Source organism: Pan paniscus, chromosome 18 (genome assembly GCF_029289425.2).
Source record: "Pan paniscus chromosome 18, NHGRI_mPanPan1-v2.0_pri, whole genome shotgun sequence".
In the NCBI taxonomy this organism is placed as follows: Eukaryota; Metazoa; Chordata; class Mammalia; order Primates; family Hominidae; genus Pan; species Pan paniscus.
This window is the reverse complement of record NC_073267.2, coordinates 3214586-3236758: the sequence shown is the minus strand read 5'-3', so window position 1 is coordinate 3236758 and position 22173 is coordinate 3214586. Positions and strand designations below refer to the sequence as shown.

The window sequence follows — 22173 nt, the reverse complement described above, 5'->3', positions numbered from 1 at the left end:
GTAGAAATGGCTTTCAAAAGTTTGCCATTTTTGGCCAGGCGCAGTGGCTCACACCTGTAATCCCAGCACTTTGGGAGGCTGAGGCGAGCAGATTACTTGAGGTCAGGAGTTTGAGACCAGCCTGGACAACACAATGAAACCCCATCTCTACTAAAAATACAAAATTAGTGGGACGTGGTGGCTGGTGCCTGTAATCCCAGCTACTTGAGAGACTGAGGCAGGAGAATCACTTGAACATGGGAGGCAGAGGTTGCAGTGAGCCCAGATCACGCCATTGCACTCCAGCCTGGGTGATAGAGTGAGACTCTGTCTCAAAAAGAAAAAAAAAAGTTTGCCATTTTTGGGGCTTTTTTCTGGTCTATAAATTGACCATATGGTGTCTCATGACTACAGATATTATCTTTATCTTCAGAAGTGATACTATTCTGCCTCGTACATCCATCTTGGAGCATCTCCAGATTCTATCAACATGTGTTTATATTACTAAATTCAGGATATAACCCATTAACAAATGGGGCAGGTGAAGCATTTCCTATGCCATGCAGGATACCTTTCGTTATGGCTGTGACCTCAAGATTTTGACCAAGGCACAGGGTGTTTAAAAAGCCCACTTTGGCCAGGCATCATGGCTCATGCTGTTAATCCCAGCTTTGGGAGGCCAAGGCAGGAGGATTGCTTGAGACTAGGAGTTCAGGACCACCCTGGACAACATAATGGGACCTCATCTCTACAAAAAAATTAAAAAATTAGCTGGATGTGGTGATGCATGCCTGTAGTCTCAGCTACTGAGGAGGCTGGGAGATTGAGGCTGCAGCGAGCCATGATTTTGCTGCTGCACTCGAGCCTGGGTGACAGAGCAGGACACTGTCTCAGTCAATCAATCAATAGCATACCTGATTGATCTGAAGGCCTAACTTTTATAAAAACTTATCTAACCATCCTGGTTAACACAGTGAAACCCCGTCTCTACTAAAAAATACAAAAAATTAGCTGGGCGTAGTGGTGGGCGCTTGTAGTCCCAGCTACTTGGGAGGCTGAGGCAGGAGAATGGTGTGAACCAGGGAGGCGGAGCTTGCAGTGAGCTGAGATTGCGCCACTGCACTGTAGCCAGGGCGACAGAGCGAGACTCCGTCTCTTGGGGAGTTGTTTTTTAATCATTGCATAGTTTCCCTCATTCTTTTTTTCTTTTTTCTTTTTTTTTTTGAGACCGAGTCTCACTCTGTCACCCAGACTGGAGTGCAATGGCACAATCTCGGCTGACTGCAACCTCTGCCTCCCGTGTTCAAGCAATTCTCCTGCCTCAGCCTCCTGAGTAATTGGGATTCCAGGTGCCCACCAACACGCCCGGCTAATTTTTGTATTTTTAGTAGAGACAGGGTTTCACCATGTTGCTCAGGCTGGTCTTGAACTGCTGACCTCAGGTGATCCACCCGCCTCGGCCTCCCAAAGTGCTGGGATTACAGCCATGTGCCACCGTGCCTGGTGGTTTTTTTGTTTTGTCTTGTCTTTTTTCTTTAAGTTATACTATGTTCAGTTTTGTTTTGTTTTGTTTTTTGAGACAGAGTCTTGCTCTATCGCCCAGGCTGGAGTGCAGTGGTGTGATCTCGTCTCACTGCAAGCTCTGCCTCCCGGGTTCACGCCATTCTCCTGCCTCAGCTTCCCGAGTAGCTGGGGCTACAGGCGCCCGCCACCACGCCTGGCTAATTTTTTGTATTTTTTAATAGAGACGGGGTTTCACCATGTTAGCCAGGATGGTCTCAATCTCCTGACCTCATGATCCACCCGCCTCGGCCTCCCGAAGTGCTGGGATTACAGGCGTGAGCCACTGTGCCCAGCCTATGTTCAGTATTAACATTGCTTTCCCAGGTTGGTTTTTGTTGTTGTTGTTGTTTGTTTGTTTGTTTGTTTGTTTAAGATAGAAGTCTTGCTCTGTTGCCCAGGCTAGAGTGCAGTGGCATGATCTTGACTCATTGCAACCTCTGCCTCCCGGGTTCATTTGATTCTCCCACCTCGGCCTTCTGAATAGCTGGGACTACAGGTACCTGCCACCATGCCCAGCTAAGTTTTGCATTTTTAGTAGAAACGGGGTTTTGCCGTGTTGGCCAGGTTGGTCTTGAACTTCTGGCCTCAAGAGATCTGCCTGCCTCGGCCTCCCGAAGAGCTGGGATTCCAGGTGTGAGCCACTGCGCCTGGCCTAGCCTCCTTTCTGATGCTTGTGCTGAGCTGGATGTCAGCCTGGAGTAAAGGCTCTGTGGCAACACAGAACAGCAGACAATGGGGGAGAGCAGAACCGCTTGAGACCCATCACAGGCCCCGTGAGAAACAGGCAGGACAATCTTTCAGTCAGCCTGCGTCTCACATGGAGAAATAAGTGTCAGGGATTAGACTGGTTAGCTTTAATTTTCCAAGTGGCTTTTAAAAATCGATAAATTGACTGTTTTCTCTCTCATTTGAGTCAGAGTCAGGCACAAATTCTTAAAGAAAAATAGGCCGGGTGCAGTGGCTCACGCTTGTAATCCCAGCACTTTGGGAGGCCGAGGGGGGCGGATCACAAGGTCAGCAGTTCGAGACCAGACTGAGCAACATGGTGCAACCCCATCTCTACTAAAAATACAAAAATTAGCAGGACGTGGTGGTGGGCGCCTGTAATCCCAGCTACTCCGGAAGCTGAGGCAGGAGAATCACTTGAAACCGGGAGGCGGAGGTTGCAGTGAGCTGAGATCTTGCCACTGCTCTCTAGCCTGGGTGACAGAGCAAGACTCTCACTCAAAAAATAAATAAATATAAAAAAATAAGTAAAATAAAGAAAAATAAAATTATTTTTAATAAATTCTTAAAATTTGGCCAGGCACGGTGGCTCATGCCTGTAATCCCAGCATTTTGGGAGGCCGAGATGGGTGTATCACTTGAGCTCAGGAGTTCGAGACCAGCCTGGAAAACATAGTGAAACCCCATCTCTACAAAAAATACAAAAATTAGCTGGGCATGGTGGTGAGTGCCTGTAGTCCAAGCTACGGGGGAGGCTGGGGTGGGAGGATCACCCGAGTTTGAGGAGGTTGGGGCTGCAGTGAGCTGAGATCACGCCACTACACTCCAGCCTGAGCAGCAGAGTGAGACCCTGTCTCAAAAAATAAAATAAAATAAAATAAAAATGGTTCCTGAAGTGGGTGTTGAAGTCCTGACTTCCCTTGACACGTTTTGGGGGAATATGACAATTACAGATGTGGTGAGGTCAGCTGACTCATTGAATGTCTTGGGTGAAATTTTTCCCATCAATATTTCTGTGATGTTTGAACTTTTTTTTTTTTTTTTGAGACATAGTTTCGCTCTGTCGCCCAGGCTAGAGTGCAGTGGCGCAATTTCAGCTCACTGCAAGCTCCGCCTCCCAGGTTGAAGTGATTCTCCCGCCTCAGCCTCCCGAGTAGCTGAGATTACAAGTGCCCGCTACCACGTCCAGCTAATTTTTGTATTTTTAGTAGAGACAGGGTTTCACTATGTTGCCCAGGCTGGTCTCAAACTCCTGACCTCAGGTGATCCCCACGGCTCAACCTCCCAAAGTGCTGTGATTACAGGTGTCAGCCACTGCGCCCGACCTGAACTCATTTTCCCTTGTCATTTGGGTTATCGTTTGTTCTGCTTGTTTTGTTTTTTGTTTGTTTGTTTGTTGAGATGGAATTTCGCTCCTGTTGCCCAGGCTGCAGTGCAATGGCACAATATTGGCTCACAGCAACCTCTGCCTCCCAGGTTCAAGCAATTATCGTGCCTCAGCCTCCCGAGTAGCTGGGATTACAGGCACCTGCCACACTATGCCCAGCTAATTTTTTGTGTGTTTGTAGTAGAGACTGGGTTTTGCCATGTTGGCCAGGCTGGTCTCAAACTCCTGACCTCAGGTGATCAGCTGACCTCGGCCTCCCAAAGTGCTGGGATTACAGGGGTGAGCCACCGTGCTGGCTTTTTTTTTTTTTTTTCTTTTGAGACAGAGTTTTTGCTCTTGCCACCCAGGCTGGAGTGCAATGGCAAGATCTCAGCTCACTGCAACCTCCGCCTCCGGGGTTCAAGCGATTCTCCTGCCTCAGTAACTGGAACTACAGGCACGTGCCACCATGCCCGGCTGATTTTTGTATTTTTGGTAGAGGTGGGGTTTCACCATGTTGGCCAGGCTGGTCTTAAACTCCTGGCCTCAGGTGATCCGCCCACCTCGACCTCCCAAAGTGCTGGGATTACAGGGGTGAGCCATCACGCCCGGCCTTGTTCTGCTTGTTTTGAATATGGATTTCATCCTGAAGCAGATGTAGAGCAACACAGAGTGGGTGAGAGAGTTTTGTCTGTTCAGTTAGTAGGAGGTTTGTTTGTTTGTTTGTTTAGAGATGGAGTCACCCTATATTACTCAAGCTGGTTTGTAACTCGTGAGCTCAAGCCATCCTTCCATGTCAGCCTCCTAACACTGGGAGGCTGCACAGGGATGCCCCGGTCCGCAGCTAGCTGGGACAACAGGTGCATGCCACACAGTCGGCTAACTTTTTAAAATTTATTATTTATAGAGATGGGGTCTTGCTATGTTGCCCAGGCTGGTCTCAAACTCCTGAGATCAAGTGATTCTCCCACCTCAGCTTCCCAAAGTACTGGGATTACAGGTGTGAGCCACCACACCCAGCCAATTTGTTTTATTTGTAGGAGCACTTTTTCTCCTTCAGACACTACATTAAATATCAATGGCAGGAAATCAGTAAGACTTACTTGATTGCTTGCATAACAATCAAAATGGCATTTTCTTCAGAATGGACTTTAATATTATTAACTAAGGGCCGCCGGCCAGGTGCGGTGGCTCATGCCTGTAATCTCAGCACTTTTGGAGGCCAATGCAGGCGGATCACATGAGGTCAGGAGTTTGAGACCAGCCTGGGAAATATGGTGACACCTTGTCTCTACTAAAAATACAAAAATTAGCCAGGTGTGGTGGTGGGCGCCTGTAATCCCAGGTACTCAGGAGGCTGAGGCAGGAGACTTGTTTGACCCTGGGAGGCAGAGACTGGAGTGAGCCGAGATCACACCACTGCACTCCAGCCTGAGTGAGAGAGCAAGACTGTGTCTCCAAAAACAATAATAATAATAATAATAATTAAGGGTATTTTTAGAAGTTGGATTATCTTCAATATTTAGTCATTAATTTTCTCTTAAAAACTTGGGAAACATTTTGCCTATTCCTCAAAAAATTAAATGTAGAATTACCATTTGCTCCAGCAATTCCACTTGTGGGTATATTCACAAAAGAACTGAAAGCAGTGTCTCAAAGAGATATTTGTACACCCAAGTTCAAGCATCATTATTCACAATAGCCAAAAGGTGGAAACAGGCCAGGAGCAGTGGCTCACGCCTGTAATCCCAACACTTTGGGAGGCCGAGGTGGGCGGATCACCTGAGGTCGGGAGTTCTAGACCAGCCTGACCAACATGGAGAAACCCCATCTCTACTAAAAATATTAAAAAATCAGTCTGGCTTGGCGGCAGATGCCTGTAATCCCAGGCACTTGGGAGGCCGAGGCTGGAGAATCGTTTGAACCCCAGAGGCAGAGGTTGCAGTGAGCCAAGATCGCACCACTGCACTCCAGCCTGGGAGACAGAGTGAGACTCCATCTCAAAAAAAAAGAAAAGAAAAGAATACACTAAGAAGTGACAGAATATTGGCCCAGAGAATATCTTGAGTATTCTAAATATGTATGCCAATACTCCAATAATATCATAATAAAATTGTCATTGGAGTTGGCATGGAAGAAGCCCAGCGTGGCAGGTGGAGTAACAGCCCCACTAGATGTCTATGTCCTAATCCCCAGATCAGTGAGTACATGACCTTACATGGCAAAAAGAGATTTTACAGGTGTGATTAATAACGTTGAGGTGGAGAAATTATCCCAGCCCATCCCAGTGGGCCTGATCGAATCATAGGAGTCGGCTTTTAGCAGAAAACCTTTCCCAGCTGTGATTAAGGAGAAATGTGATGATAGATGAAGAGTCAGAGAGATGCAAAGTGAGAATCCAGCCCACCATTGCTGGCTCTGCAGATGGAGGAAGGGGCCACAGCCAAGGAATACAGTGGCCCATACAAGCTGGGAACAGCCCTCAGCTGACAGCCAATGAGAAAGCCAGGACCTCAGCCCTAAAACACAAGGAGCTGAATTCTGCCAACAACCCGAATGATCAGGAAATACGTTCTTTCCTAGAACATAAATAAAGGAACACAGACAGGGCTAGGAGGCCGAGGCAGGCAGATCACCTGAGGTCAGGAGTTCGAGACTGCCCTCAGCACCCCCTCAGCCTCCCTCTCATGCTCATCAGCGCCCAAAGTCCGGAGATGGCCAATGTGGCAGGGGACTGGCACGTCAGCACTGCCCCAACACGGGCACACCCAGCCAGGTTCCAACAGCACCTGGTCTCGACCTCAACTTTACTCTGAAACTGGAGTGGGCGCTGGAAACAGGGAGAAGCTAGGCAGCAGGAGCAGGCGCTTTGAGCCTGTGGGGGCCGGGGGTCTTCCAGGCCCCCCGAGAGCACAGGGATGCCCCGGTCTGCAGCTACAGCTGGGTGGCTGCTGATGTGCCTGGGAAGGCAGGGCTCCCCACCCTGCCAACTCAGAAGGGGCAGGGCTCCCGTCTGTTCCCAGCTCCTCCAGGTCCATGAAGGGCACAGACCCGGCCACGCTTCCCCCACTGCAGCTGGTGTCTTCACAGCGACCACTCCAGACGGGCCACCGCTGCCATCACTGGGACATCCCCCAGCTGTCATCCTTGTAATCCCTCTTGGGTTTCTCCTGATTTGGATTCCCCACATCCTGGATCTCTTGTCTTCCTCCTCCTCAGTTTACACCTTGTTTAGGTGAAACACATCTTCCAGTAATCTCGCCAGGTTAAAGAGCTAGTGCAATGACAGCACAATCACGACAGTCCCAGCTTTCCTATCTCTTGAGTCACAGTGTCACAATGAGCACTGACTGCCCTCTAGACTTGGCGCACAGTTATCCTTCCAGAATGTCCCTCACCATCAGCCTCAAGCTTTCCTTCAGTACTCCGCCATGTTCCACGTCTGGATTTCACAGACCACAGCTTGTGCTTTCTTGATTTTTTACTCTTTTAGCTGAAGAGCATCTTTCCTCTGGTGGTTTTCCAAGAATCACGCATAGGGAGTACATTTTTTTCTCTTTTGTAGAGATGGGGTCTCACTGTGTTGCCCAGGCTGGTCTCCAACTCCTGAACTCAAGGATTCCTTCTGTCTCAGTCTCCCAAAGTGTTTCAATTACAGTCATGAGCCACCATGCCTGGCCAAATGTTCTGAGAACTTTCAAGCATGAAAATGTCTGGTTTTATTTATTTATTTATTTTTTATTTTTTAGAGTCAGGGCTGCCACGGTGGCTCACGCCTATAATCCCAGCACTTTGGGAGGCCGAGGTGGAGGGATCACGAGGTCAGGAGTTTGAGACCAGCCTGGCCAACATGGCGAAACCCCATCTCTACTGAAATACAAAAAATAAAAAATAAAAAAAAGAAAGAAAAAGAAAAAGAAGTTACCTGGGCATGGCTGTGCCTGCTTGTAATCCCAGCTACTCAGAAGGCTGAGACAGGAGAATCGCTTGAACACAGGAGGCGAAGGTTGCAGTGAGCAGAGATCACACCACTGCAGTCCAGCCTGGGAGGCGATAGAGTGAAACTCTGTCTCAAAGAAAAAAAAAGAGTCTTGCTGTGTCGCCCAGGCTGTAGTGCAATGATGCAACCTCAACTCACTGCAATCTCTGCCTCCCAGGTTCAAGTGATTCTCCTGCATCAGCCTCCCCAGTAGCTGGGATTACAGATGTGTGCCACCACGCCCGGCTAATTTTTGTATTTTTAGTAGAGATGGGGTTTCACCACAATGGCCAGGCTGGTCTTGAACTCCTGGACTCGAGTGACTGCCTGCCTCGGCCTCCCAAAGTGCTGGGATTACAGGTGTGAGACACCACACCTGGCCAAAAATGTCTGTATTTCACTTTCACACCTGACTGAGAGTGTGTGGCTACTGCTGCTTACTGACCAGCACCCTTCCCTCTTCCTTTCACCATGCCCAGCCATGACTTCTAACCTTAGAAAACTCTCCCCCTTCCAGAGAGGTAATAAATGTCCAATTCAATTTTTTTTTTGAGACAGAGTCTCGCTCTGCCACCAGGCTGAAGTGCAGTGGCGCGATCTCGGCTCACTACAACCTCTGACTCACAGGCATGAGCCATGGCACCCCGCCCCAATTCTATTTTTGAAGGGAGGGACTGATTATTTTAAAAACATGGCCGGGCATGGTGGCTCATGCCTGTAATCCCAGCACTTTGGGAGGCCGAGGCAGGTGGATCACCTGAGGTCGGGAGTTCGAGACTAGCCTGGCCAACATGGCGAAACTCCATCTCTACTAAAAATACAAAAATTAGCTGGGCATGGTGGCACAGGCCTGTAATCCCAGCTACTAGCGGGGCTGAGGCAGGAGAATCGCTTGAACCTGGAAGGCAGAGGTTGCAGCGAGCCGAGATCGTGCCACTGCACTCCAGCCTGGGAAACAGAGCGAGACTCTGTCTCAAAAAACAAAACAAAACAAAACATAAAAATCTTTCTGGATTGTAATGCCCTCTTCATTTGTTTGGTGGGTGGTATGAGGAAGGGGCCCATTCTCAGCCCTGGGTCCGTGGGCTCCAGGTACAGGGACATGGAGGCGAGGTCTGGGTTCCCGATCCTCTAATCGCTGGCGTGGCTGTGACTTGTTCTTCAGGAGCCCAACTTTCCCTGGCGTTCTCGCTTTCTGATCTGCATCTTTTTTTTTTTTTTTTTTGAGACAGAGTCTCGCTCTGTCACCCAGGCTGGAGTGCAGTGGCGAGATCTTGGCTCACCGCAAGCTCCGCCTCCCGGGTTCAGGCCATTCTCCTGCCTCAGCCTCCAGAGTAGCTGGGTCTACAGGCGCCCGCCACCGCGCCCGGCTAATTTTTTGTATTTTTAGTAGAGACGGGATTTTACCGTGTTAGCCAGGACGGTCTTGATCTCCTGACCTCGTGATCCGCCTGCCTCGGCCTCCCAAAGTGCTGGGATTACAGGCGTGAGCCACTGCGCCTGGCCCTGATCTGCATCTTGACTTTTGTCACTTTCTTGATTTTAAGGCAGAGACACCCTTAGAGGAATGGGCTTAAAAGGAGGGTTGGGGAGCAGACACCAAGGAACACACAGAAAGGTGCCAAGAGGAAATAGTTACCTGAGAGGCTCTAAGACTGCCTCTGAGATCCCATCAGTGACCTGACCATAGGGTGCTGGAGAAATGTGGTCACCCAGACACTTTGAAACACTTTCTGTGGTTGATAATTATTCTTCTCCTTTTTTTTTTTTTTTTTTTGAGACAGGGTCTCACTGTCTCCCAGGCTGGAGTGCAGTATTGCAATCTCGTGTCATTGCCATCTCCGCCTCCCGAGTTCAAGTGATTCTCCTGCCTCAGCCTCCTGAGTAGCTAGGATCACAGGTGCCTGCCACCAAGCCTGGCTAATTTTGTATTTTAGTAGAGACGGGGTTTCACCATGTTGGCCATGCTGGTCTCGAACTCCTGACCTCAGGTGATCTGCGTGCCTTGGCCTCCCAAAGTGCTGGGATTCCCGGTGTGAGCCACTGCACCCAGCCCGTCGCGGTTTATAATTAGAGATTTCTCTGCTAAATGATGTCCTCTCTCTCACACTGAGGTGAGGTCTGTTTGGGTCACCTTTGTATTCCCCAAACCGGGGACAGTATTGGGCTCAAATCTGCTCAGAAATGACTGACTGAATGAATGAATAAATCAATACATGAATGAATACGTTTGGAGTCCCCTCTTCCCACTCCTCGCCCTCCCTCCTTCCCTCCAGACCCCCAGGGGCTGCCCAGCCCGCCTCCCACCCCCGACCCGGGAACTCCAGGGACTGGACGGGGAGGGAAGGGTGGGAGGAGGCGGCGGAGGCGGAGGCGGAGACGCGGGAGGGCGGGGCTAGGGAGGGCGATGCGGGGAGCCGGAGCCCGGACCATGAGGCTGGCAGCGCCCCTTCTGCACCCCTGGCCGCCCGCGCCGCGCCCCGCGCCCACCAGAGGGCAGCACCACGACGCGCGCGGACAAGGCTGAGGCGGGAACGGCCGCACCCCCAGCCCCGCCCGGAGCCGCCCGGCCCCGCCCCGCCCCGCCCGCGAGTACCGACCCCCGGCGCCGGCGGGGAAACAGGTCCGGCGCCCCCGACCCCACGGCCCGGCCCCACTCTGTCTCTGACGTCAGCGCCGTGCCCCAAATAACTTCCTCCCCGAGCCTCTTCCGCCGCGGCGCCGCGCCCAGAGCCAGGCGGGGACACCGAAACGGTAACCCCGGCCCGGCCTTCCCGGAGCCGCTTCCGCCCCGCCTGGTGCCAGGAAGCCCCCGCCCCGCCCAAGGGATGGCAGCCGGGGCCGGGGTCGGCCGACCGGGCCGCGCTGGCGCGCGCCTGAGGAACTTCTGGGGCCTGCTGTCCCGGGAGGAGGGTCGCTGCGGCCAACTCCGGACCCCGCCCCATGTCCCATCGCCTCCCCTGCCCTCGGCCCCGCAAACACCCCTGGCCTTGACTTTCCCACCAGCGCGGCCCAGCCCCACTGTGTTCCATCGGCGCTCAATAAAATACTGAATGAGGCCGGGCGCGGTGGCTCACCCCTGTAATCCCAGCGCTTTGGGAGGCCGAGGAGGGCGGATCACGAGGTCAGGAGATCGAGACTAGCCTGGCCAAGACGGTTAAACCCCGTCTCTACTAAAAATACAAAAAATTAGCCGGGCGTGGTGGCACGCGCCTGTAATCCCAGCTACTCAGGAGGCTGAGGCAGGAGAATGGCTTGAACCTGGGAGACGGAGCTTGCAGTGAGCCGAGATTGCGCTCCAGCCTGGGCGACAGAGCGAGACTCTGTCTCAAAAAATTAAAAAATAATAATAATAATGAATGAAGCTGGACGGACTTCGCGTGCACCGCGGTCAGCTCGGGGTCTGCTGGGGCGTCTGGGTCAGCTCAGGGTCCAGGAACCGAGGCCAACGGCACCCCGTGCTGCGCTGGGGTGAGGGGTCTGCCCTGGGGTCTCGGGGTTCAGGGCTAGGTCACGGAGGAGTCTGCTCTGGGCGCTTCCTTTCTGAGGAGAGGAGCTGGGCGGGCCGGGCCGACGGGTTGGGCGGCATAGCCGGGCCTGTGCTCATCTCCAGCATAAAACTCCACTTCATGGAGCCTGCACCTCGCTCGTGCTCCAACGCTTCTGCCACCGCCGACCACGGCCCTGCGCCCCAGCCAGGCCTGAGGACATGAGGCGGCCCGCGGCGGTGCCGCTCCTGCTGCTGCTGTGTTTTGGTGAGTCGTGAAGGTGCAGGGTCCTGGTGGTGCAGTCCCCCACCAGGCTCCGCTGCACTGCCTGGGGCTCCGGCTCAGCCCCCTACTCCCTGGGACAGGCTGGGGCTGTGGGACAGGCCATCATCCCTCCTGCCCCTGAGCAGGTGGGAAGGCTCCAGATGTGCCAAGTGGGGAGTCCAAAGTGGGGAAGCAGGGTGGGAGGTGTGCCCACAGGCCCCAGAGGAACCCACCGGCGTAACTGGGCAGCACCTCCTCCCATGCGTCTCCGCGGGCACTGGTGTGCCAGCTCTGGCCAGGCTCCCTGCTTCCTGCCACCTCGGCCTCTCCCCCCATTCTCTAGGTGAGGACAGGGGCCTCCTATGTGCAGGATGTGAACTCAGGCTCCAAGTGCCTGGACCATCATACTCGGGGTGGGAGGGTGGCCGAGCCGAGGGCTGCTGCCTGTGCCCGGAAGCCCCAGCAGGCTGGCTGCAGGCTCAGTAGAGAGCTGGGGGCAGGGGGTGTAGGTGGCAGAGGGCCCTGTCTCCTGCTGACAGAGGAACCGGTGATGCGCCACCATGCCCTCTCCCAGTCCTGGGTCAGGGACAGCAGGTGCCAGCCAGGGGGCCCCACCTGCCAGGCCCCTCCCTGCGGGCCGGGACACTCTCTGTCAGGGAAAACCTCTCACATTCCTGGGCTAGCCTAGCCAGCCTGGCAGCCACCACACTTCCCTGTCCTCAAGTCACCTCCCAGGGCTGGGTCAGGTCATCCCAGGCTGCAGCTTAGCCAGGACTCCAGGCTTCCTCGTTCTCCTGGGTGGGAGGGCACCAGTGGCCCCTCAGTGGCCCGGCCTCCCCCGCCCCATGCCCCCAGTCTCCCAGCACAAGGATGGTGCCCTCTGAGCAAGCCATGTGCACAGGAGGTGGAAGGCTGTGACTGCCCCTGAGCGGGGTGAGGAACCAAGGTCATTGCCAAAACTCTTTGGCAATGAGTTTTGCAGTCGGTTCACTAACAGCTGTGACCAGAGGCTGGACTCCTGGACACGTCCTCACTTCCAGCCCGAGGGTGGCACTCCCACCAGGTCTCTGGCTGGTGGTACCCGCTAAGCTTCACCATCCCCACCAGCTACCAGCGAATCACAGGCCCAGGCCCCAAACAATGCTCCTGACACCCCCGGCACCCCTGGCTGTTGCTTCCAGCCCCCACAGGGCGCCCACCCTGAAGGGCTCAGCTGTCCACATCACCCATTTCCCATCAGCCCCCACAGCCACACTTGTGTCCATCCACACATTCCCTGAGATCAGGCCCCCCAGATGCAGCGCTTGCCTTCTCGGAGCTCCTGGGCTAAGATAAGACTTGATTCTGGCTCCAGGGTGATGTAGGCAGAGCTCCCATCAGGACAGAGAGCTCAAGAGAGAGTATAGGGCTTCCAAGATAGACAATGCAAGCAAGCAAGGAAGTCTTCCTGGAGGAGGCAGCATTCAGTTGGGCCTTGATCTCTAGATCACGATTAGGACTTGGCTGGGAGCGGTGGCTCACGCCTGTAATGCCAGCACTTTGGGAGGCCGAGGTGGGCGGATCACAGGGCCAGGAGATCGAGACTATCCTGGCAAACATGGTGAAACCCCTCTCTACTAAAAATACAAAAAAATTAGCCGGGCTTGGTGGCGGGCCCCTGTAGTCCCAGCTACTCGGGAGGCTGAGGCAGGAGAATGGCGTGAACCCAGGAGGCGGAGCTTGCAGTGAGCTGAGATCACACCACTGCAATCCAGGCTGGGCAACAGAGTGAGACTCCATCTTAAAAAAAAAAAAAAAAAAGACTAGGACTTATGGAGACTGGGGGAAGGGCATCCAGATTGTGGGGTGAGGGGAGCAAGCACTCAGAGACCAGAAGACTCTGTCTAAATGAGAAGTACAGGGCTACTTTAGGAAGGAAGGATCTGCATGGGGAGGAGGCATCGCTGAAGGGGCAGTGCTCAGGCAGGGAGCATGGAGACACAGCTCCTGCAGACTCCCAGAGAGCGAGAAGGCCTGACAGTGCGCGCCCTTCTGCAAGCAGGATCCTCAGGCTTGGAAGGAGCAAGGGGTCGGGGGGCCAGGGAATAACCCTCCCGGTAGTGTTTGCATTTTAAAGGGCACTTAATTAGCACAAATTAATGAGCAGAGCATCCAGGGCAGACTCTCCATTTCCCGTTGCCCCTGACCCCGCTTCTGCAGGGCACCCCTTTGCCTGCCCTGCACCTTCTCCACCTCCTCCTCCTGCCCATCCACAGCTGCCCCCTCGCCGCCCGCTGCCTTATCGTCCAGCAACCCCCAGGGGTGTCTCTGCCCACCAGTGGTGTTGGGGAGGGTGCCCCCCAGACTGTGAGGCAGACAGGAAGGAAGAGGATGCCGTAAAAACCCTGGGGGTGCTTGGGCCCTCCATGGCCACTTCCTGTCCCCACAGCCCCTCAACTCCAGGGGACTGGTTATCTTTTCCGGGCAGAGTGAAGACATGGTCCATAGCAGCTGGCCCGGGCACCGGAAGGCACTGGGGGTTAAGGGGAAGCTGAGGGCCTAGGTGTGGGGAGGTGGCTGTTCTAACTCCTCCCCAGCTACGGGCGAATCTGCCCCCACAGAATCAGACGCGTGGAGTGCAGGGGTGGTGAGAGGACTCTCTCAAGGCCAGGAAGTTCCAGGCTTTGCTACCCTGGGGCTGTACACTATGGTCCTGGCTGGGGTCTCCAAGTTGGGGTAGAGGCTCCAGTGTTTGGTTAAAGGCCCAGCAAGAGGCCCTTTGTGTCCTGGGGTGTGGGAGGCAATGGACCGCAGAAAATATGTTCCCATCCTTGGTTCCCCCGAACGACCCCATATCTTACTTCTCTTCCGGGCCCCTCACTTTATCCGCTCCAAAGCCCCCTTGCACAGCCCAGCAGGGGGTCCTGGGCCTCGCCTGCGAAGCCTGCTGCATGCCTGGGAGAGGGGTCAGCTCTTGGGACTCTGGAATCTTGAGAAGGCTGATCCCTGGTGGCCAATGCAGAGCACTGTACCTTCTCTACTCCCCTGAGGCCAGGGAGAAGCCTGTGGGGCTCGGGCCTCAGCCTCAGGACCAAAGTGAGACTTGGGGAAGGAGCTTATTCCGGAGCAGACTGTGAGAGAGCCCTGGGCAGCTCAAATGTAGAGACAGCTCCCGGGCCTCTTCCGCTCTGAGCTGTTCCGGGAGGAAAGGCCAACCCTACAGTGCCAGGGCTGGAGGCTGGACCCTCCCCAGAAACTTCCAGACAAGGATGGGTGTGGAGTGTGGAGGGAGAGAACCCTTTCCAGGATGAGAAGGGGACATCTAGCCTGGGGATCCCTTCACTGGCATCTCCTGACCGGCTCCCCGTGTGGCAAGGAGCATCCACCCTTGCAGATAAGCTCTGGCCCATGGGCCTGGGCCTGAGCATACGGCAGAGCCAGCCCTGGGGGGGAAACTGCAGGCCCTTGGGCTCTCCTGTGACGTCCCTCTGTGGACTGTCCCTCTGGAGTCATCAGGAGCTGGGGAGGGTCAGTGGAGAGGGGCTGCAGGGTTGGGGAGGGCAGGCCAGGCTGCAGCTGGCCTGGCTGATCACCCTCTCCTCACTTCCAGGGTCTCAGAGGGCCAAGGCAGCAACAGGTAAGCACCCAGGGCCCTGGGGTGGGAGGGACAGGAGCCGGCTGGACTGAGCCAGGGACACTCACACCCAGAGGGAATTTGGAACGCACAGGACACTGGGGAATTCCAGAGGAGGGGAAAGTGGGGGCTGTGTGGAACTGGAGCCCAGAAAGGAGAGGAGGAGGAAGGTCCACACAAGAGCAGGACGGGCAGCACAGAGCATTGAGGCGCGGTGCAGGATGAGGGCGGCAGGGTCTGAGGATCACCCTGAACCGTGACTGGCTCCCTCTGGGTGGCTCCCTTGCAGAGGGCTTGACACCTGTTCTATCCTTCCAGGCACCTGTTTGGGTCAGGCCCTGGGACAAGACCCTTCCCTGGGTTATCTCAGTGCCTCCGTGGCCCCCAAGAGGCAGGTGTTAGGTTGCCTTTCCCGGCGAGGAGAGTGAGACTTGGGGGGCAGCTGGGGAGGGTCTGCCTGTATCCCAGACTGCCCCGAAGCCCAGGCCTCTGACTTCCCCAAGGTCTTCGGGCAGGTCAGGGGCAGGAGGGCCGAGGACTGGAGTGTGAGGCTGAGAGCTGAGCCTCGGCCATGGAACCAGCCCCAGTGAGCGCCCCCACCCGCTCCCCATGCTCCCCCAGCCTGTGGTCGCCCCAGGATGCTGAACCGAATGGTGGGCGGGCAGGACACGCAGGAGGGCGAGTGGCCCTGGCAAGTCAGCATCCAGCGCAACGGAAGCCACTTCTGCGGGGGCAGCCTCATCGCGGAGCAGTGGGTCCTGACGGCCGCGCACTGCTTCCCCAAGTGAGTCCGCCCGCCCCTGCCCCCGCCCATACCGCTGACAGCGCCCCGCGCGCTACCGGTTCAGCACCGTGGACAGCGCCCGCCGCGCCAAATACTGCGGGTGACCTTCCTGGGGGCTCCTGGTCCAGCCCCTCCCACCCAGATGCTTCTCTTAGGTCCAACTCCAGGGCTAACTTCCAGTTGCAACCGCTGCTCCCGCCCGCGGGAGGTGCCTCGCACCGTCCCCCGACCCCCTCCATCTCCTCCACCCACTCACCCACTCCCTGTGGGTCCCTGCAGAAGCGGCCCGGCGGGCTCTGCCCACCGGCCCCTCCTGGCATTTCCCCATCCCGCACACACCTCAGCTCCAGGACACTCTTCCCGGGAGGAACTCTGCTTACAAAGCCCAAGGACCAGACAGAACGGCCCTTCCTCCCCTCACCCACCTGAACCACCCCAGAAAGCCCTGAGCAGAGGCCAGGCCACCCAGCCCTCTGCCATGTATGAACCACCTGGCCCCACACCTTCCGGGTGTCCCAGGCCCCTCACCTCACACCTCACCACCGCAGCTCTAATTATTTTAAACCCCACATCTTTTTCTTTTTTTTCTTCTTGATCTTTAAAAGAATATCATGACAAAAAAAACCCCACATCTTAAATTCAGATACTCACGGCCAGGCACGGTGGCTCACACCCGTAATCCCAGCACTTTGGGAGGCCAAGGCGGGCAGATCAGTTGAGCCCAGGAGTTCAAGACCAGCCCGGGCAACACAGCAAGACCCTGTCTCTACTAAAAATAAAAAAAATTAAAAAACAAAAAACAAACAAACAAAAAAACCCCAGGTGCAGTGGTGCCTGTGGTCCCAAGTACTCAGGAAGCTGAGGCGAGAGGATGGCTTGAGCCCAGGAGTTGGAGGCTGCAGTGAGCTACAGTTGCACCACTGCACTCCAGCCTGGGTGACAGAATGAGAACTCTGTCTCTAGGGGGAAAAAAAAATCGGAAACTCGGGCTGAGAGAGGGCAGGTCACCTGCCAGAGGCCCGCAGGTGGGGCTGGCCCTGCTGCACCTGGAGGGTGGTTCTCTCCGAGCCAGCCTTTCAGGTAGGCACTGTGACTGTCCCCACAGCACAGGTGAGAAAGCTGCATCACAGAGAACTTGTTAAGTGACTTGCCCAAGGACACACAGCGGCCAGGGGTGGAGGTGGAAATCCGAGTCGGGCGGTCTGGCTTCAATGTCAACACTCATCACCGCTGCACCTGGCTGTCCTAGAGATGGCTCTCGAAGACACTGTGCAGAGAGAGGTGTGGGGCACAGTGGTGGCCAGAGGAGTCCCCGCACCTCCCGGGCCTGTCCCCACACGAGGGGCCGCCTCACGCCGCCTCTCTGTTTCTCCCGCCAGCACCTCTAAGACGTCCCTGTACCAGGTCCTGCTGGGGGCAAGGCAGCTAGTGCAGCCGGGACCACACGCTATGTATGCCCGGGTGAGGCGGGTGGAGAGCAACCCCCTGTACCAGGGCATGGCCTCCAGCGCTGACGTGGCCCTGGTGGAGCTGGAGGCACCAGTGCCCTTCACCAATTACATCCTCCCCGTGTGCCTGCCTGACCCCTCGGTGATCTTTGAGACGGGCATGAACTGCTGGGTCACTGGCTGGGGCAGCCCCAGTGAGGAAGGTAAGGGGACAGGGCTGGGAAAGAATGGGGGATGTGCCTCAAGAAGGCCCAGGACGGCTTGGGGACCACTCTGAACCCACAATCTTCCTGTTGCTATATTAATACATACACACGGTCTCTGTTCACACAGGTGGGGCCGAGGGGAGCAGCAGCAGACCCAGAAGGAAGAGGGGGTGAAGGGAGAGGGGACAGAAAGGGCCCAGCCTGCTGCCTGGAAGGAGGGAGGATGTCTGCCCCACAGTGCCCTAAGCCAGAGATGGTCTAAACATGAGGAGACGACAGGCAGGATGGAGTGGTGGTTCCCGGGGCCGTGGGTTCTTGATGAGGAAGTCCGTTGAGCCCTGGGCTGTTCCGCCCCTCTCCAGACCTCCTGCCCGAACCGCGGATCCTGCAGAAACTCGCTGTGCCCATCATCGACACACCCAAGTGCAACCTGCTCTACAGCAAAGACACCGAGTTTGGCTACCAACCCAAAACCATCAAGAATGACATGCTGTGCGCCGGCTTCGAGGAGGGCAAGAAGGATGCCTGCAAGGTGGGAGCGATGTGGTGTCCATGGGGACTCAGTCCCCACCGCCAGGCCCAGGGCAGGGTGGGATCATGCCCCGCTCCATGGGCTATGCATTCAACCAGCTGAGCAGCTTGTTTTGAAAAGGCAGATTCCAGGGCCGGGCGCGGTGGCTCACGCCTGTAATCCCAGCACTTTGGGAGGCCAAGGAGGGTGGATCACAAGGTCAGGAGATCGAGACCATCCTGGCTAACACAGTGAAACCCCATCTCTACTAAAAATACAAAAAATTAGCCAGGCGTGGTGGTGGGCGCCTGTAGTCCCAGCTACTCGGGAGGCTGAGGCAGGAGAATGGCGTGAACCTGGGAGGCGGAGCTTGCAGTGAGACGAGATCGCGCCAGTGCACTCCAGCCTGGGCCACAGAGCAAGATTCCGTCTCAAAAAAAAAAAAAAAAAAGAAAAAGCAGATTCCTGGACCCCACCCCAGGAGGATCAGAGTCAGTGGGTCTGGGGTGGGGCACAAGAAACTGCATTTTCAACACACACACACACCCTAGTTGATCTGGGGACACTAAAGAATAGGCACTTTAGACAATCGGACTGGCAGGGGACGGGGAGCCGGGCAGAGAGGCTCTGGGATGGAGAGAAGGAATCCATTGTGGAGCTACACGCCTCCTGTGCCGCTGCAACTGAGTCTCTGGGAACTCAAGGTGGGCTCTGACGGTGATTCTGCGTCCCCCGCAGGGCGACTCGGGCGGCCCCCTGGTGTGCCTCGTGGGTCAGTCGTGGCTGCAGGCCGGGGTGATCAGCTGGGGTGAGGGCTGTGCCCGCCAGAACCGCCCAGGTGTTTACATCCGTGTCACCGCCCACCACAACTGGATCCATCGGATCATCCCCAAACTGCAGTTCCAGCCAGCAAGGTCGGGCAGCCAGAAGTGAGACCCCTGGGGCCAGGAGCCCCTTGAGCAGAGCTCTGCACCCAGCCTGCCCGCCCACACCATCCTGCTGGTCCTCCCAGCGCTGCTGTTGCACCTGTGAGCCCCACCAGACTCATTTGTAAATAGCGCTCCTTCCTCCCCTCTCAAATACCCTTATTTTATTTATGTTTCTCCCAATAAAAACCCAGCCTGTGTGCCAGCTGCCCACGTGGGGATCCTTGGGGGACCCCAGCGGGTGAGGAGCTGTGAGTTGCAGGATGAAGCCCAGGTGGGAGATGCGGAGTGCTCTGGTCATCTCTGAATCAGCAGAAGGGAGCTGCAGCTGGTGCCCGAGGCGAGGACAGCACCAGAGCATGGGACCCCTGTCACGGGCCCCGCACAGGAGGCCACCTGCTGCCACCTGTGCCTCTGTTCTCTCACCTTAAAGGCCGCCCCAGGGTTGGCACTGGGGACAGAGACGGACACAGGTGGAAAGACCCTCAGGGCCATGCAGGAGCCGTGCCGGGGCGAGAGGAGGGCATGGAGGGGCTGGCTGGGCGGGGGCACCTCAGCCTCCCAAGCCTGCACTTCCGGCTGCCCGTGTCTCGGGGCCACCCAATTTTTCTAAACCACTTCGGCAGGAGTGGGTGCCCACACCTGTGCTTTCCTGCTCCACTGCTCCTGGCACCCTTCGTCTCCCTGTGCCCCGGCGTCTCCCCTTGACCCTTGGCTCCTCTTCCTCCGCCCCATCCCTCAGTCTCCACCCCCATGCAGGAGTCCAGAGCAGTGTGTGGTGGCAAGGGGGTTGGGCTGGACATGCACATCACACCCACACGCACCCGTGCGCACACACACAGGCACCGTGGCCTGTACAGCGGCAGGAAGAAATCAGGCCCTGGGTGTCCACCAAGGAATCAAACCAACACCCACTCAGCAAGCAGCTGCTGGGGACACCGTGGGGAGCAAAACAGAAGGAATTCCCCGCTGGGCCCGACCCATCTCCCCAACGGCTGCCCAGTGGCCCCCGTGGGCCATTTCTTGCACTCCTCCAGCCCAGGGGTGGGTGGGCAGGTCTGGGGGGCCTGTGCGCACAGCCCCATGGGGGAGCAGATGCACGAAGCCCAGGTGGAGGGAGAGGCAGGCCCAGGGAGCAGCACTGGGTGGTCCTAGCCAAGCAGGGACTGGCCAGGCCTCCCAGCCTTGGAGAGCCCTGGGTGAACCTGCACCCTGCTCTGGGCTGTGCAAGGAGCCCCAGGCCCCCGTGGTCAGAGGGGAGGCTACAGGTTAGATGGTCTAGGGAGGGCAGCCCCTGCTGTCTTTGTGCTGAGACCCCACCCAGACCCAGGATGTCAACAGGCAGATGCCCGTGGGAGAGGAGCAGAAAACACTCTCTACAGAGACTAGGGGTTGAGAAGGGAAAACAGGGCTATTTCATGCAATTAACAGCTCCCACGAAGCATGCCGTGAGAAGGACGTTAGGAAGGGAATAGTCCAGGTTGCCACAGGTCCCTTTTCCATCCTGGGGCGGGGGTGCAGCTCAAACTTTGCACGCTGCTGCCAAGCAGGGCTCTGAGCCATCTGCCAGGTGGGTGGCAGCAGGGCCCCTGCCAGCTCCAGGAGGGACTCGAGGGAGAGCCTGGCACAGGCCCGCGCACATTCTGTGGCTCACAGGGAGGTGGGCAGAGCGGGCGGCAGCCTTCATCCCCAGGCTCGGCTGGCCCATATGCACACATACACACACACACACCATTCCCATGCCACTCACAGGCACACACAACACATGCATGTCACATGCCACACACAGGCACACACCACATACCAAGCACACACCACATGCCACACATCACATACACACACCATTCCCATGCCACTCACAGGCACACACAACACATGCATGTCACATGCCACACAGAGGCACACACCACATACCAAGCACACACCACATGCCACACATCACATACACACAGCACACATGTGCATGCCACACACACCATGTGCACACAGGCACACACCACACCCACACCATGTACAGCCAGTAGGTACACACACACACACACACACACACACACACACACACACAGCGGGAGCGGGAGCCCCGGGAAAGAAGTCTGTGGGCTCCATTCGGGCCAGAACTGCAGTGAGGGGTCAGCCACAGGCCAGGCCTCCCTGTGCCGAGCCCCAGGCCTGGGAACACTGGGGAGGAAGAGGTGGTCTGAGGGCAAAGTGACCCATCTTGGGGGGCACGGCTCAGTGCAGAGGTGCCAGAAGTCATCGTCCCTCACACAGATGCCACGTCAGGGCCCTGGTGGCTGCACTGTGGGGTCAGCTCTTCATCGCCCCAGCCGGCCACTGCCACGAGCTTTAGGAGGAAGGAGGGTGCTAGAAGTCCCTGCTGAGTGGACACCAATAAATGCAGGGATGTCAAGGAGGGTGGTGCCAGCCGCTGGAGGGCTCCAGTCATGGGCTCTACAGGAAGCCTGGGGAGGACGGGCACCCACGCAGGGCAGCTGAATGTGCCCCGCCCCTGCCTCCTCTTCTGCCCCCACACTGGCTTCCTGGAGCCACACGGCTGGGCCCCAGTCCCCACAGCGGGCGGGCTGTGCTGGAGCCCAAGGTCTGAGGAGGAACAGGGCTCCCTCCCTGCCCAGCAGACCCAGCAGCCCTGAGCATCCTCGGCTTCAGGACCCAAACTGCAGGGCCTGTCTCCTTTACAGCCTTTTGCTTGGATGGGAGACCTGCTCCGGGCTTTGGCTGGGGGATGCCTGCCACGCTGAGGCTTCTCCCAAGTGCCCACAACTCTACCTGGTCAAGGGGCTGTAAGGCCTAGCCAGGCTCCTGGTGGGAGTCGGGCAGCGGGAAGACCCCTTGGAGCAGAATCTGGGTCTCTCCCCTACTCCAACCCCCGTGCCGGCCTCATGCTGGGCACCCAGAAGCCCAGTCACCCATTCCACCCCTCACCAGGGCCCTGGGGTCAGGCTGGGCCAGCCACACACCTGGAAACAGGATGGACAAGGCCACTACAGCCTGAGGCTCTGTGACCTCAGACAGCCAGGCCCTGGGGGACACCGTGAATGGGAATCTCCCTGCGGGGGGGCGGGGAGTCCAACAGCCAAGGCTTCGTGGAGCAGCCACCAGGAGGAGTCACAGCAGCTGGCGAGGGGGTGCCGGGACCCCAGGACCTTCTCAAGGAAGCTCCTGCTGTCACAACCCAGGCTGCAGGCTAAAGTGAGGGAAGAGAGGTGGATGCTAACTTGAGGTATCAGGACTTTCAAAAAAACATCACTTGAGCCGCGCGCAATGGCTCACGCCTGTAATCCCAACTGCTCAGGAGGCTG

The 22173-nt window shown here is 56.5% G+C and overlaps 1 protein-coding gene across 4 annotated transcripts; it reads left to right on the top strand.

Annotated features, from left to right (window-relative positions):
• Positions 1 to 10007: 10007 nt before the first annotated feature.
• On the top strand, positions 10008 to 19053 carry PRSS27 (serine protease 27). Of its 4 annotated transcripts, XM_034941028.4 has the most exons (7): positions 10008 to 10367; positions 11227 to 11368; positions 14955 to 14981; positions 15600 to 15762; positions 17142 to 17413; positions 17779 to 17948; positions 18666 to 19053. In XM_034941028.4, the coding sequence occupies exons 2-7, from the start codon at positions 11323 to 11325 to the stop codon at positions 18858 to 18860; spliced, it is 873 nt and encodes a 290-aa protein (XP_034796919.2). In that variant the 5' UTR covers positions 10008 to 10367; positions 11227 to 11322; the 3' UTR covers positions 18861 to 19053. The 4 variants fall into 4 exon arrangements, with proteins under 4 accessions (XP_034796919.2, XP_054956686.2, XP_024781549.2 ...); XM_055100711.2 differs by having other exon boundaries at positions 10008 to 11368; XM_024925781.3 differs by lacking the exons at positions 10008 to 10367; positions 11227 to 11368; positions 14955 to 14981 and having other exon boundaries at positions 15626 to 15762; positions 16868 to 17413.
• The last annotated feature ends 3120 nt before the right edge of the window (positions 19054 to 22173 follow it).